At 38.9% G+C, this 16,586-nt stretch overlaps 1 protein-coding gene across 6 annotated transcripts in view; it reads left to right on the forward strand.

Moving 5' to 3' along the window:
• The window catches only part of LOC147164079 (A-type potassium channel modulatory protein KCNIP2), a 123,211-nt gene that overhangs the window by 88,633 nt on the left and 17,992 nt on the right, over positions 1 to 16,586 (forward strand). Inside the window, exon 1 of one of the 6 annotated variants that reach the window (XM_086092341.1) lies at positions 11,401 to 12,149. The exons of 4 other annotated variants lie outside the window; for them this stretch is intronic. In XM_086092341.1, coding sequence (XP_085948467.1) covers positions 12,026 to 12,149 — 124 coding nt within the window. In that variant the 5' untranslated portion in view covers positions 11,401 to 12,025. Of the gene's footprint in view, positions 1 to 11,400; positions 12,162 to 16,586 lie in introns of those variants that run through there. One more of the 6 variants, XM_086092340.1, reaches the window with a different exon arrangement.

The following is a 16,586-nucleotide window of genomic DNA, read 5'->3' on the forward strand; positions in this document are numbered from 1 at the left end:
CATTCCTGTCACACTGGTGTAAAAAGAAGTGAACCACTAACATAACAATGCAGATGAGATATAGTGAGAGTTAGATAAGTCTCTTACATTATGCTGACATTTCACATAATGATCATTTAGCCTCGTTTTTGTGCGATTTTAAAATCATGTTTCCCCAAAAATAGTCAGTTTCCAATTTGGATGACCTGCGGGGGTTGGGGGTTCCACTGAATGCACAGAATATTGAATAACACCATACTAGTTCTTTTGGCAAATTGATATCTCACCAGCAATCCAAGTTTGGTATTAAACCCGCAACACTCACAGTCATGTCCATACTGCCAAGTCTGAAGCTGCTGTTGCCCCCTGGCTACAAAGTGGAGGCAAAAGATCAACTGTGAGGAGGATGCAGACAATACTGTGTATGTAGGTGCTTTCTTGTCTGGAAGATTTATATTTACTCCTGTTTATGGCCATTAGAAGGCTAATGGCTGGAATGGAGTTTGAATGATATTGTGCTTACGCAAGAAGTTTCAAGCTCACTTTTAATAATGATTATTATTAGTCAGTTATTTACTTACATGTTATTATTATTCTTTTGTGGAATTTGAATAATAATTTGATGAGTTATATTTTGTTCTCAGACAAACAAATGGTGAGTTGTCATACCCTTTGGGCAATTGAAGGTCAATCTGTTATTTCTATAAATATAAATAAATACATCAGAAAGTAGCATCAACTTGGAAGTTCATGATGGTGCCGGGCGTGAGTGAGTTTAATGCTAAATCGAATCTTGAACATATAGAAAAGTTAAGAGAAGGGGGCAAAATAGATTGTATTGTATTGTAAAAAAAAAAATAAAAAAAAAGGTCAGATTAAAAAAACAAAAGCAATACATCGTTGGAGCATCCCCTGTCATAGTACAACAAATAAATACATTAAAAGTCGCCAGTACAGTGAACAAATGGTGAGGTCATCTGCCTCACAGTACGGAGTTTGAGGGTTCCTTCCACATTTCAAAAATATGTAACATTAATTGAAGGCCCTAAATTATCTATACAGATGTGAGTATGATTTTGAATTGTTGTCTATTTGTACCCCGTGTTGAGCTGGCGTCCGGTCTAGGGTGTACTCCGCATAACGTCCCTCGCCGAACCTAAGGAGGACGAATACTTCAGAAAATGGTCGATAACACCGTACGGTGCTTTTGAGACTTCCCTGATTCTCCCAAAAAACTGTTGTTTTCAATTGAGCTTCATTAAGTACAGGCATATGGGTAAAGTTGATGTTATGCTATAGGAATGTATATTTCTCAATGTCCCACACTAAAAAAAAAAAAAGAATAAATAAATTAATCTATCCATTATCTGAACCGCTTATCCTCACGAGGGTCGCGGGTGTGCTGGAGTCTACACCCTGAACTGGTTACCAGCCAATTACAGATCGCGATTATGTGTCTTTATTTATTCAACCTTTATTTATGCAGGTAAAACAAAACAAAAAAAACACGCACACACAAAAAACAAAAACACATGGATATTATACATCATGTAAGAGTTCTAAATTTCACATAAGAATACCAAAGCACATTTTCCAGACCTTTAAATCCAATCAATTCTGTGGGAACCCCGAAAAAAGTGTCGCCATCCAGCAGTCGTCTCCAGCAACCACCGCAATGTACAGTGTGCGCGCGCATGAAAGAACCAGTGATGTCTCGGTGGCACACAATCAGACTCAGCAAATCAGTTTTCCATCTTAAGAGGTTATTTTCACCATTGTGTGTGTGTGTGTGGGGGGGGGGGGGGTGAGTGCGTGCGTGAGAAAGAGGAGGGAGCAAATGAGACAGGAAGAGAGATAAGTGCAGGTAAATTGCTTAGCAGGGCAAATACACAAACACTCATGCGTCCATTGACTTAGCTTGTAATTGCCCTTCAAAAGCAAACTTATACAAAAGTGTGTGAGTGTGTTTTGAAATGTTGTTTTTTTCACCCTTTGTAGGACTATTAGACATTTTTTGTCTCTTACAATCAGAGGCCTGATTATGGGATGATTCTGAAAGATTAGCCAGAGTGATTATCATTTGGTGTGGAGGTTAAAAGCGGAAGCGTGAAGGCTGCAATGTGGAGTAAACTGTTTGGACTTGTCTTTGTCATTACAACGTAGAGCTAAGTCGTTCAAACATATTGGTAAAGTAATTTGAACTTATTGTAAAAACGTAGGCTAAATGCTAAAAACATTAAATTTTTCCCCATAATGCCAAGAAATTTTAAACCAAACTTACTCAATTTTCACTATTGGTGAGCTTCGTCTTGTCCACCTTTGAAGTGACGGCACATTGTATTTGAGTTAACATTTTTATTATTTGAACCAGATAATTTTTTTATTTTGATGGTACACAAACACACACACACTCGATATCGTATCTTTGCATTTCATGTTGTATTTGAAGAGATCCAGTCGTACAGTGTACTGTGTATATATTGTGGTAGTCAACACCTTTCAATTTGTAGGTCTCCTAGGTAGTGAATGTATTGCAAGGACAAGTCATTGAGTACCACTCATTAGAAATAATGCTTTTGGGTTTACTCTGACAGATTCTGTTGATTCTTATTGTAGCTTTATGGCCTGATGTACAAATACAACTCGAGATTTAAACAATTTGTGGTCTCAAAAAAAAAAATGGTAAGCCAATGCGCTCAAATGATGAAAACTCTATTGTGAGTGAAAACTATTTGCATGGCAAGGGCACAAAAGAGCTGCGGCTTTTCCGCCTTTCTTCCTCTGGCGTATGTCTGCATGAAGATGATAACATTGCATATCCACTAATAAATGCACACACAAACACATGAAAACATACAAACGCATTTATATGAATTTGAAAGATTTGCATAACAGCTGAGGCCCTTGCTGGAAGCATTTATTTACATGCAAAAGAGAGCAATGCAGTCAAAAAGACCGATCTTCTGAGGTTAGGGGAGATTTAATAGATTGAGTGTGCGTGTTGAAACCGTCCGCTTAGCAGTGCACAAAGCTGCCCTTCATGCAAAATTCAGTAGGGATTCTCTGCATTGTCATCAGAAATTACAACTTAAGAAGCCGCTATCATCACCAGTAACTCAGGCTCTCGAGGACTGAGTTTGAGACCTATGGACTGTATACTATCCCTACAAAATTACAAAAAAATTGAAGTTGTTTTGCTTGCTATTAATTCCACTACTTTTACCAATCATTTTGTTTTTTGCTGTGGTATCGTAGTTTCTTTACCAGTATCAAGGTACAGAGTCACACAAATGTTTTTAACTTTTTAATAATCCAATAAAACCAAGAGTGATGGAAGAAAAATATTTTATCCATAGTAATTGAAACCTTAAAGGTGGGGTCTTTCACTCAAAAATAAACACTTCATAAACACAAGATGTATACACATGAAATCCTTCTCAGTCATCACCTCTGGGCTTCTACTTACGTTAATGTGTGGTGGTGAATTTGTCATCAACCACCACACCCCCAGCCTGTACTTTGCCATTTTGTTGCGTTTTGCCATAAATGTTTATGGGACGTTTCTGGGAAAGTCAATGTTTACCCCTCCAGCCAATCACAGAATGGGGGGTCGCTGAAGGTAGGCGCAATGTTGACAAGGAGAGTGGGGAGGTTGAGCCATGGGAGGAGTCCGTTTTGAATTGTTTGTTTACAAACGGAAACGGTCAAAACTTAAGACGCCACCGTTAACAATGAAACAATTACGGAATCCCAGCTATCCCAATTTAGATGAGGAATCTCAACAGCAAATTTCAATGGATTCGTACTGGAGGATGTCATCTATATTTAAAAAAAAATCTAATTTGGAAAATTTAATTTAAAAAATTATATAAATATAAATAAAAACGATATATATCTATATATATATATATATATATATATATATATATACTATTTCTTTGTTCAGCTTGTTCAGCTTGTACATACAAAGAGAAAATTAGATGGCTGCGTACATTTTGGCGAGTTTATTTAAATGGTCCTTTCATGAGGATCGCTGTCAGACCCGATGAGTCGCCATCGTTTGTACCGTCGTTTTGTCCATAATGACTTTGTCTCGTTGCGATGGGCACACGAGTAAAACGAGAGCAGGTGTGTGTTTGTGCGTATGGGAGGGGACAAACGCTGATGGACATTTTTTTATTTCCCCAAGTCTTATTTTTCTTATTTTTTTTCCCCCTATGGCCTGACCCGGAACGATACATTTGTTCATTTTGTTCTTGTGTCAGTTTAGATATCCTGTTCTCCAGTTGACATGTGTGAGTGTTACGTTTTTTAAAAATGATATATTATATATTTTTTATATTTGTTTTTATTTTCACTTTTAGTCATTTATTTATTTATTTAGTCTTTTTTTTCTTTCTTTTTTTTGGGCAGTTTTGGTCCATTCTGCCAGGTCGAAAGGTTATTCAAAGGAGGGAGCGGTCCTAAGCGTGTCTTAGGTTGGACTCCACCGTTGCAAACTACCTTTCATTGGTTGAGTGAGCGGCTCGACAAACAAAGAAATCTCGCCGGCTTGCATTGGAGAGCTCCAGCAATGGACGACTATCTTGTCCACTGTCACCTCGACTTGTTGTCGAGCAACTCAAGTCGCGAGTTGTGGTGACAGTGGTGACTTCGCCGAGCCGCCTAGGACCGCCCCCTCGTTTGAATAGCATTTCGTCCTGGCAGTATGGACCAAAACTGATTTAATGAATTATATCAGTTTTTATTTTATTTTTTAGTCATATTATTTATTAGTCATTTATTTATTTTGATCCTCCATGTTTTTTTAGGTTTCAATTACTATTAATAAAATATTTTTCTTCCATCAATCTTAGTTTTAGTGGACTGTTAAAAAGTTCCCGTTTTTTTTGTGTCACCCTGTATTTTGTACAGGTAATATCAAAGATCTGAATTTTGGTGTCAAAATGACAAGTTAGTTAGTGTGGATTTTTTTGGGCTTCGTAATGCCTATCACTTCAAAGTTTTGTCCTCTAATAATTTATTCTACTCACTTTCTTACTCTGACGTTCGATTCGCGGCTCGCTCAACACAGTACTGGCGAGGCTTGCTGTGGGATTTACCCGCATAAAACATTCATGTGCTGGCAGTGGCTATTATTCACCGTGTTTTACAGCAGCAACAATGGAAGGCTAAAGGTTGTTGTCATTAGTCCATCGATTTCACCGTCACTGTAATCGTCGCCCGTGGCTGGACCTTACTGAATGTTTTTCTTTCCTTCCATCAGGCCGGTTAATAGATTTGCTGCAAATTGCATTTGGTTGAATCAAACCGTTGTATGTTGTGCTGCTTGTTTCAACAACTAACTGTTGCAAAAGCTGAGATTGAGTTAGCGGCTTGACAGATAAAAAAAAAAATTATATATATATATGTTTATATAGATTTGATGATGTCTAGCCAATGTATCTCCTTGAAACAAGAGGCTGATCCTTTTGATTGAAATGTATTCTAGTGGATGACTGTGCAGTGACAAACGTTTCAAAACTTGAAAACACATGATGTAATCAAAAAGTAAGAATTAATGGTCAAAGTATGAAAGTTTTAATACTGTTTTGTTTGTCCTGTCATACTGAAAATACGAATGTTATCTTTTGAGTGTGTCTATCTTGGAAACTGTTAATGGCTTGTGATCTTTCATTGCCCTCCCACTGTTGCTCTGGATTCCTGACTTGAATATAAACGAAGGATGAACACAGAGAGAGAAAAGAATAGCTTGGGGCGAGGAGGACAGTGTATCTCATTAAATGGCTTACATTACACTGCCCTCTCCAGGTGTGTGACTACATTGCTGCCATATGGGTCAGGGGGCTTAAAACAAAGTGTGTGTATCAATGAATTTCAGTTTGACACCTTTCAGAACACAAAAGGACATAAAAGCAGTCTATTACAAAAAACTCAAAGGCTGAGAAAAGTAATTGGAAGTATTTTCAAAACTTTTTCAAAGCTTTGCAATTCTTTTAGAATCACATTTGCATTGAGTACTCAATTACCTAATTATTATTGTGTGTGAAATTTACATATACTCAAATTTTAGTTTGGATTGTGTTGCAAATGAATTGTGGTCACACTGGGGGAAAACAACTCGCTATCTTACAAGAATACATTTTTCCTCATCAGCCAATTTTACTTAATTGTTCCGATAATTATTGTTTTTTAATAACAAATAATGTCTTTGTTCATGCCAGTAACATGTAACGACAGGCAAAACAATTAAACACTTTTCCAGTAGATGGCAGAAGTTGCACTTACAGTATGAATCCACCTATTGCCATCTATTCAACAGAAAATAGCTTTATGTTCAACTGGGTAAAATTCTGAAAACATCGAGACAATATCATACTTATTTCAGTGTAAAAATGGTACCTTGATGTAAGAGTTGACAGGTTCATAAGTCAATTTAGTCATAATTCAAACGATTGAAATAAATTGAAATATCATTAATCAATTCCAGCCCCATCCAAAACATATTTAAATTTTATTTTAACTTTTTTTGTACAATAAAACACAATAAAATGAAATGTTAAGAAATCCATTAAACTTGTAAAATGTAAATTCTGTAAGTTAAACATAAACAAGAGGACTTCCGACATTTTACAACTTGCCCTAAATACATGTATAAATTATTTGCTTAATGATTTTTACAGGAGGGAACTCGTATATTTTTTATTAAAGAATTATAACTGTAATTCAACAAAAGATGCCTCTGCCAAATCTAATATTGGGGTTTAAGGAACTGAGTGATAAAAGAAAAAGGGGGTATTCAAAGCAGCATTATTTATTTCGTTATTTTGTTAATTATGTATTTTACTTGTTAAAAAAATAGTGACCACCCGGCCACAAACCCCCTACCCCGCCACGGGCCCTATACTAACTGCCTACGTGCTGTATATGTCTAATCTGTACGTATACCGTATAGTTTATACAGTAGTCTGCTCGTGAGATGGGAGGAGCAAGATGGCCGCCCTGTCGCTTCAACGGCTTGCACGGGCATGTATGGGCTATCGACTATCCAGTCATATATTCAGATCAGTGATATTTCCTCGTAAACAATGACTTCCTGACGAGAAAAAAAACAATCAGTCAAGTTTTTGGAGAAAAAAATGTTCATGCGAGGTTTGTTGGCCGAATGATTTACTGCATTAAAAATATCCTCAAAAGCTAATGATCTCTGCAAATGGCACTTATCTAATTGGAAACACCGGCCAATTTTGAGCATCATTTGTCAATGACCTCCTCAGTGTCTCCTTTGCACGCTCACACATGCACACACATGCTTTCTCTCTGTTGGACGTTTTAATCAGTTTTGAGGGGAATAATTTGCTCAGGTAGACGTCTAAATGTGGAGGTGTTTCAATTACGTGCTGTGTCTGGCTTCAGGCCAAATTATGCCTCAAAGAGACTAATCAAATGTGACGTATTAACCCCAACATTGTATCATTGTGCGTATATGTGAATGTGTGTGTGTGTGGGCGTGTGTGTGTGAGTGTTTGAGATGACAACAGATCAAAAAGTCTCTTGGGGTGGCTTGCAGATGTGCTGCACCACATCTTAAAACAGGTCAGGCTAAAGTAGGATCCTGCAGTAAGAACTTCACACACCTTCACAAAGTCCTTTGAGGTCCAAGGGAAGTTCATTCTTATGGGACAACACTGGAGGTGTTTTGATATGCTCCTCTTATAGCATCCATTGCTATTGCATAAAAAATATATATATTTTTTTTTTTTGATCTGAGTGACTCAAAGGGTATCGTTAGTGTTACTGCGGTACCTTGAAGTTCGACCACAACCCATTCAAATAGTTGATTGATTGGTTTGAACAAAATAACATAAAATAATATGTATGGAATCAGAGGCCAACTTGTCTCTATGCAAAAAAAGAAAAGAAAACTTTAACAGGCTAGGGCTGCAGCTATTGAATATTTTGATGTTCAGATATCCTTCTGAAAATTCTATCAAACAATCTGATATTCAAATAAAATAAAAAATGTATGATGTATGCTCTTGCATTAAAAAAAAAACATAAGAAACGTTAAAATATTTTTTTAAGAGTGAAGGACAAAGTATTGAACGTATTTATTTAGTATTACACATTTTTGGGTATGGATGAGTTAAAAGCATCACATCAGTGAGCCAATAGGAACACACGTTGTGCACTGTTTAAAGAGTATTTCAAGATGGCGGAGAGCAGCCAAGCTACTGGTATGGATTTAGCATAAAACTCAGAGGCTGAGATATACAGACTTGTGAACTTTTTTGCAATATCGGCAACCTCCCCACAATATTGTGATAATTCATATTATAAAGTTCATATTGTGATAATATTGAATCATGATGTTTGGATAACTTTACATCTTTAGTCAGAAATGCATAAAAGTGTGCCAAACAATTTATGCGGTGACCCTTAATGAGACTAGCCAAAAGTTGCAACAACAAAAATGAGGAGTTCTAATAAATGTTAACATTAACAGTCACACCAGTAATACAAAACCTTGAGACTTAACACTTCTTGCATTGTATCTTCTGGCATCACGTCATGTATGATGACAAAGTAGGAGGCACAAAAGCTGTATCAAATATTCTTGGAATCACAGCTGTTTCAAGCCTAAGCAAAGTCATTGCAAAGAAGTACAGTGACGTTGAAAAAGCGTGTTTATTTGTAAAATATTGATCTTCCATTTTTGTCTCAATACATGACAAATATTCATTCTCTGGCTTTCTGTGTGAGACAGTTGCAGACACACAAGCAGCCTTAATGTGTCGCTCCTCTTTCATCGCTGATTGAACCCTCCGACTACAAAAGGTGTCTGGCCTGAATATGTCAATGTTTTCTGGACAGCTATGCAGCCTGTTTAATTAAATATGGTCGTAGGTGTATGCAAAAATATATGTCGAGTGATGCAGACTTTCATCAATCAACTGCCCTTTGCTCATGACAGTACACGCCCTCAAGCATCTGTCTAATCATGTCGCGCATTCAAAATCTTAAAAGGCTAGCATTACTGTTTTTAAACAACGGTGACTGGCAACTATGGGCGACCATGCATGGCCCTGTTTTACGACAACATTTGCAAAATCATACCTCAGTATTATTTTAGGTGCCAATGAAGTCTGCTTGCAAGTGATGACTTGCAGGTTGATAAGTCTCACGGGGTTGTTTTTTCAGTGGGAGGCAAAGAAGCTTCAGGTCTCATTTCAACTCAGACACGCATAAATCCTGCCACCGGCAAATCAAACCCTCCTTTAGACTTTTTTTTCCATCCCCAGCGTCCCCTTTACCAACGCCTCCTCCTCTTCATTTCTTCCATCTTACTTTCAGACACTGTGAATGGGATGCACAATTGACATGATAACTAAGATAAACTGAAGCTTTTAAGGCAAATAAATTCCTCTTTCTGTTTACCTTTGAGGCAGAAACTTCCTGTTCTGTGACATTATTGAACAACACTGATGAAGACGCCAAGGCGATTCACCTGCCGTCTTCGTTTGTCTATTTCTTGTTGAACTACTGATGAATCTTCCTTTACTCAATGACAAATCTCACCCTATCATCTCTTTGCATGGAGTTCATCTGTTTTCTACCCCTTATCCTGTTCATCACGTGGAATCCGTAGTTTATCCCAGCTCACTCAGCGAGAGGCGAGGCACGCACCTGGACTGATTACCTGTCAACCACAGGTTGCGTAGAGACAGACAACCCTGTAAGCTCGCATTCACACCAATGGCACAATTGCCAATTTACAGTCTTCAGTTGCCCTCGCGTATATGTGTTTTTGGACGGCGGGAGGAAGCCGGGATGCCCATAGAGAACCCGCACAAACGTATCATGAACATACTGTACATCCTAGCTATCATAGAAAGGTCTGACAAGGCGTATATAGTAAGCAGGACAATGTAAGCTAAAAACAATTGCAGGGATTGAGATCCATCTATTAACTTTCGACAAGTCGTTAAGACTCGAGGACCTGTGGTATTTGTGGAGGCTAATACACTGCTGCGCAAGTTTGGTTCATGTTCTGATGATGTAAAGTGTTTAAATCCTGTTTAAATCATACTGTACACCTCTGTATACAGCTCACCATTGACATAGTTATAAAAAAGCAAGTATGTTTAGGCTTCAGGTGGCCTATAATGATGCTCTGCGAGTGCTTTTAAAAAAGCCACGATAGACTAGTGCAACTGAAATGTTTGTTTCTGTGCGAGTGAACACTTTGCAAGCTGTACTAAGAACTTTAATGTATAGTTTTATTAGTAGACTGGAAAAGTCTCAAAATTAAATTTGGGTGTCACTCACAAATATTGGATGTAGTGCAATTCGATACGAGTCAAACATATGGAAATACTGGTATGCCTGTCTTCTTAATGTGTAACTGTATATATTTTTTAATCTTTGTATGTTTTTTTTGTTTAGTTTCTTTGCTTGTTTTGTTTGTTTTTAAGAGTGGACCCTGAGTCTGGAATAAAATTGAATAAAAAATAATGTTGCAAACCCAATGTTTTTTGCTCCCACGAGCGACCCCCCCCCCTCCCTTTTTTTTTATTTGGTGAGCCAAGATCAAACCGGCACCCTCTGGCAGAACAGTACAAAGTGCTACCAGTGAGCTTATGATCTGGGTCCTTCACGGTAACACGGTGAAATCCACCTCCCATTTGTTGCGCAATGAAAACCGGACAGTTCCTTTTTTTTTTTTTTCTTTTTTGTCCCCAGATGACAGGATTTAAAAAATTGGACATGTCCAGGTTGCTACAAACTTCCACTATGGGAAACATTATTCTGCTAATACAGCGCCAGCATGGAAACAAGAGTTCGAAACATCTTCCCGCTCTTTAAAAATGAAATAAAAACTGCTAGTCGATTGAATGGTAGCCCTACTGTTTGTGTTTGTTTCTTAACAATGTTCATGGGTCAATGTGACCCGTTCTAATGTTTAATCATCCAAAAATATTTTAATAATAGTTTGTAAAAAAAAAAATATAAAAAAATATATAGACAAAGATCAGCAACTGTGCTTTTGATTAATCATAATTTAAAACATAAAATTATCAAGTCCATAGCGCATGTTGCACAAATGGCAGTTTTTAAATGAAATTTTAAAGTACTGTGATGAGATATGTCAGTGTGACAGATGCCACAGTTGCATCCCCACTGAACAGAATTCCAAATACAACACACGGGCTTAGCCAGATTGCACCTCCAGGCTGTGTATTTGCTTGTGCATGTGTGTTGATGTTACGCCCGGGGAGAATCGAAGGCCACATCTGTGACTTTGACCGCCGTAGCTGACTTTGCCGACGAAAGTCTCTCTATTGCTTCTCCTAATTTTGTCCTTCCTACCTCCCCGCACTCCCTTAGATTCATCATTTGTTTTTCCGATTTGGCCCCTTGTCCTCTCTGTTGCTGTTATTTTCTCCTCGAGCTCTTGCCCTCCCCGTCTCGTCTCAATTCATTACTCTCTTCCTCCTCCCAAACTAGTGTGTGTAGTACCCCTCCTCAAAGCATCCCCCCACCTCCATCTTTTCCCTCACTCAATGCCATCAGTGGCCCAATTAAGCGTGGGGAGGGACGCAGCGGGAGGAAAGCCTGCGAAAAAGCGGGGAGGAAGACAGACAAAAGAGTGGAGGCAGTTTGAGAGTCAGCATCTGGGAAGAACAAATAACTGCCAGCGCCATCCTGCCAGGTCACAAACACAAGCGCACAATGAATTGTCCGAACTTCACCTGGAACTTAAACAACCTTTGACAGGCTCTGAAGTGGCGGCGCCGGGGGCGGAACGGCAAGTAGACAGCCCCTGCTCCTTCACGCTTACCATTCCCGATGAGGGAACGCGGGGAATAACAATCCAGCCTCTGTGAAGAAGAACCAGCAAACGGATGCTACGCGTTCTCGGGATGGCGGAATACCGGCATATGGAGGGAGACTGAAGCGAGGAGTTGAAAACAAGAGGGAGGGTGGCCGACGTGCAAGATTTTTGCCTGTCAGAATCAGAAAAGAGAGAGGGGGAAGGAGGACGATGCATCTGTTCTTCCGAGACAAGTGGGAGGTGGAGGGGCTGCAGACAGTGGGCATCCTCCTGGTGGTGTGCAGCTCTCTCAAACTGATGCACTTTTTGGGGCTTATCGACCTTACCACGGCAGGTAAGATGAATGGTAAGCTAAGCAAGTAAGGGAGGGGTACACACCCTGAGCTGTAACAATGACAAATAATGCTTGTAACAAGGTTTGACAGGGAACAAGTAGAAATGCACATTTCATAGCTCTAGGGCACTTCATTTGGGTGCTGTTTTACATATGGGAGGCTCAAAACCACTGCAAAGCACAATAATAAACATGTTGGTCAACTCAACCAATTAAATAGTAAATAAAGTATATCTTGAACATATTGCATCTGTTGTTAGATCATCATTAGATTCTGTTGGTGTTGGCACAAAACTTCTCACCATATCAGTTCTTATCGCTGCGTCACTGCTGTAGCAAGCAAGCGGGCCACTTTGCAGTTTGATTTACCATTTTTGAGCGCGTATGCCATCATCACGAGTGACGAAAGAAGTACTGTGACACGTGGTCGTTACATCATTGCAATTTTACAATTGAAATTTGGACCTCTCTTTTCCCATGTGGCTGTAATAGCTTCCACTCTCCTGGGAAGATTTTTGACTTTTGATTTGCAGTGTGTTTGTGTGTGACATTTTTTATTGTACCTGAGTGACTACGTGGCTAGCAATCTCTGTTCTAGTTCATACAAAAGACAGTTTGATCTTGATTGTGGGTTCTTCCACAAGAAAGATCTCTATGCACACCTTTATAAACCTTGCTTTGTGCACAGGGGAACAGAAAAAGGCCTTTGCCTACTAGGTTGGAAGCATAGAATTCTCTGAAGTGATAAAGAATAAAGGGGAAATAAAAGTTGAATGGCAGGCACTTCTAGATTCATTTATGTACGTGCTTAAATAGTTGAAGTGTACTCTAAAAAGTAAGTTAAGAGTTTGGAAGGATAGAAGTCGTAAAAGATCGGAAAGGACATGTCACTAAATCAACGAGGAGACTGCTGAAAATCATCCCTCTATCCATCAATCCATTCCGTAGCGCTTGTCCTTATTATGGTCGTGGGTGAGCTGGAGCCAATTTCACCAACTTTGGGCGCGAGGCAGGGTACACACTTGACCAGTCGCCAATCAGTTGCATGGGACATATAGGGGACATTGACGGATACGTATAACCGATGATACACATTTTATGAATTATCATGTTGTGCGACCAAAAATAAATAACCAATTTGTGACTTTTATTTTGAAATACAGTATAGGCCAAATCATACTTTCTTATTCAATGCATTTGCTTTATTCTCATGGCTATTTACATTGTAGATTCTCACTGAAGCCATTAAAACTATGATGAACTGATGTCAAGTTATGTGCTTAAAAAAAAAAACTGAAATAACTGAAACCTTGTTTTATATTATGGATTTTTCAAAATTGCCATCCTTTGCTTTGCTTACTTTTTTGCATACTCTTGGCATTCTTACCTCTGGGAACTCCTTAAAGACTGTTGGAAAGCCCTTCTTTTTGAAGCTCATCAAAAGAATGCCAAGAAAGTGCAAAAAAGAAATCAGCAAAAAGGGTGGCTATTTATTTATATATTTATTTTATTATTTTTTTACTTTTTTTTGTTTTGTTAAGTTCATAACTCCACGTGTTTATCAGTTGTCGTCATAGTTGTGATGCCTTCGGTGAGAATCTACAATCTACATAGTCATGAAAATAAAGCAATGTATTGAATGAGAAAGTGTATCCAAACTTTTGGCCTGTAGCCTACTGTACATAAGATGGGATCAGGTTTATACTGTCTCACAACTATGTAAAATAGTTACCCTTTTAGCAACTGGTATGTAGTGGTCATAATTGGAAATCATGTGGTATGATTTGAAAATGTATATATTTTGTCCAACAAATATATATTATTGCTATAATTTTGACTAGCTAGCAAGCTTGTTTTGTTTCGACGGCTAATAGTTAGCCTCATTATGAATACAATATTATTAAGTGCGACACCCACCGCGACATCTGTAGAAAGCTTCCGTTTAACCATCTGGTGTTATGGTTTAAAAAGGTGACAGATCTGCAGATAAAGTGAAAGATTAATGGACCGTAGCTGCCCCAATAGCCACAGCTGGAGTCAAGAACCAATTGATCCGTAACAACGGTAACCGTTGTAGCTTTCCATTCAAATGAATTCAACCAAAACAGCCAAGTCACAGATTTTTTCAGATGAAAGTGAAGACTTGTGTTTCTCACTTACCGTATGGTGTCGTAGTGATTCACTTGCCTGTTGACTGTGCGGGCAGTCAGTTCCCACTCAGTGGTGTGAATGTGTGTATGAATGGTTGTCTCCATATGTGGCGTGTGATTTACTTGCAATCAGTCTATAGTGTGGTCAGCATTGTGTTCATCCAGCTGAGATCAACTCCAGCTCACCCATGGCCATGAACATATAAGCGAAATACCAAATGGTTGGATAGATATAGCCACCTTTTTCAATTAGAATAGCAGTACTTGACTTTGCTGTGCTACTTTTATCATAAAAAGTTTGAGGCTGGAAGCGATACAGTCAATGTTTGGTCCCGCTCATCCGGTCTTAATCTTCAGCAGTGTGCTGTATCAACACGCTCGCCTCATTCTCTTTGCCTTGAGAAACTCCTCAGATCTCTGTGGTTTATAAATTGAGAGGCTCCTTCAAAATGAATATAGAAGAAATGTGTTTGCCAAGGAGCTATAATTAGAGCTGATGATTTTGTTATTTCCTAAAGTAGAGTGAAGTTGTGATGGCCTGTCAGTGTGTACCTGGTTAGGGGACGTTCGGAAATACGCTCAAAGTCTGCACTACACTGAGAGTACGCTCTCATTCATTTTCTAAATGCTCCAGTGTGTTGTGTTAGCAAGACTATTTTTTTTTACTGTTTAAAGTTTACCTACAACTCGGCTCAGTAGTAATCAACTCTGTAGCCCACGCTGTTAGCTAACGTCAGTGTTAGCCAGCCTAACCACCACCTGGGGTATATTTCACAAAGCAGGTTTAGTTAGAACCCTGGTTCAAGAAACCCTTGAATGTGTGAAACTCTGCGTCTTCCGTTTCAGAAAGGGAGGCAACTGAAACCAGAGGAAAGAGGTAACTAGCCTGTTTCATAAAAATAGGTCGTTTAAGCTCTCGGTCAGTTAACATAGCAACATTGTCCATGAATCAAACCTAGTCGGTGGCAGGTTTTTCACAATGAACCTCAAGGTTTTCTCTGTCTCCGCCTCCTTTCTGCCACACACGACATTTCATTTCCTCATTCATAAACATAAAGTACGCTGCGGAAGATTTTTAAATACACCGATAGTCTATAGCGTAAAGTCCACTTTTGTCACGAACATGGCATGTCCTTTTGACAATGACCCTATTGATGAAGGCGCCGCAATATTGCGCGGAGAATTAAATATTCGTAGTGAGATTGTTATCAGGCCGCGCATAGATATGCTGGCATTTCCGGACAGTTATTTTCTTGAACGGTACCGTTTCACATCACAGTCCATCATCTACATACACAACTTAATCCGTCCTTACATTTGCAACATCACCGGCGCCGTAGTCATGCGCTAACATCACAACATATATTGAGTGTTGCGCTCCGCTTTTTTCTTATAACTATTTGAATAATGTTTTTATATTTCATCTTAAGTCAAGTGCGCTTCTCCCCCGCAGGATTGCACTGAAATGGAATGAATTAATACGATACATTTCAACAGGTTTCGCCTGTAATATGATTGTGATGGCAAAGGACTACATTGAAATTTACGCATTGACCCAACACCCAAGCAGCAACGTTCTCCCACGCCGCCTTCCTCTATGGTGAGCCGCTGCATTGTTGCACTTTTTTTTCTGGAGACGTGTTCAAATTCGCCATATAATCGCATTAAGATTTCCAGTTGAGAGGGGTAGAAAACCTTGGTTGTCATGGTGAATCGGGGCTCCATTGATCTGGTCTTTTTAGTGTAGTAGTAACGCCAGGTGGAACTACTCTGCGTTGATAAAACTACCTCAAATCAGCTGTCCAGGAATTGAAAACGCAGAGTTTCGTCTCTCAATGTATGCCAACTCGCTGTTCAGGGTTAGTCTCAGTGTTTGTTCAACATGCTTTGTGAAATGGATCCCTGAAGAAAACACAACAGCACGTCTATGATTGCCAACACAAGTAACATTGTTAGAATATTTATTATAGCATGCTATCACTAGCTAGTACGTAGGAGATTGCAAATGCTCCTCGGGTGGTCAGCGAAAAGCCGCTGGAGCACTTTCAATCGCTTTATTGAGCAAATAGTAACAAACTAAATGCATAATGAACACTTTTATACATGAGCTGCAACTGACACCCAGAGACTCATTCCAGATGGACTAACCTGAGCTAACATTCTCATTCAAATGCTTATTGGAGGTTGATCTCTGTATTTTTCATTATTTTTTTGTGTATTAATTTTTTTTACCCCAATGCATTTATAATGGCCATCATTAGCCCGTCAGTTATACTTAGATTTCACT

The sequence above is a fragment of the Leptonotus elevatus genome, chromosome 13, assembly GCF_054856555.1.
Source record: "Leptonotus elevatus isolate MCC_2025b chromosome 13, RoL_Lele_1.0, whole genome shotgun sequence".
Classification (NCBI taxonomy): Eukaryota; Metazoa; Chordata; class Actinopteri; order Syngnathiformes; family Syngnathidae; genus Leptonotus; species Leptonotus elevatus.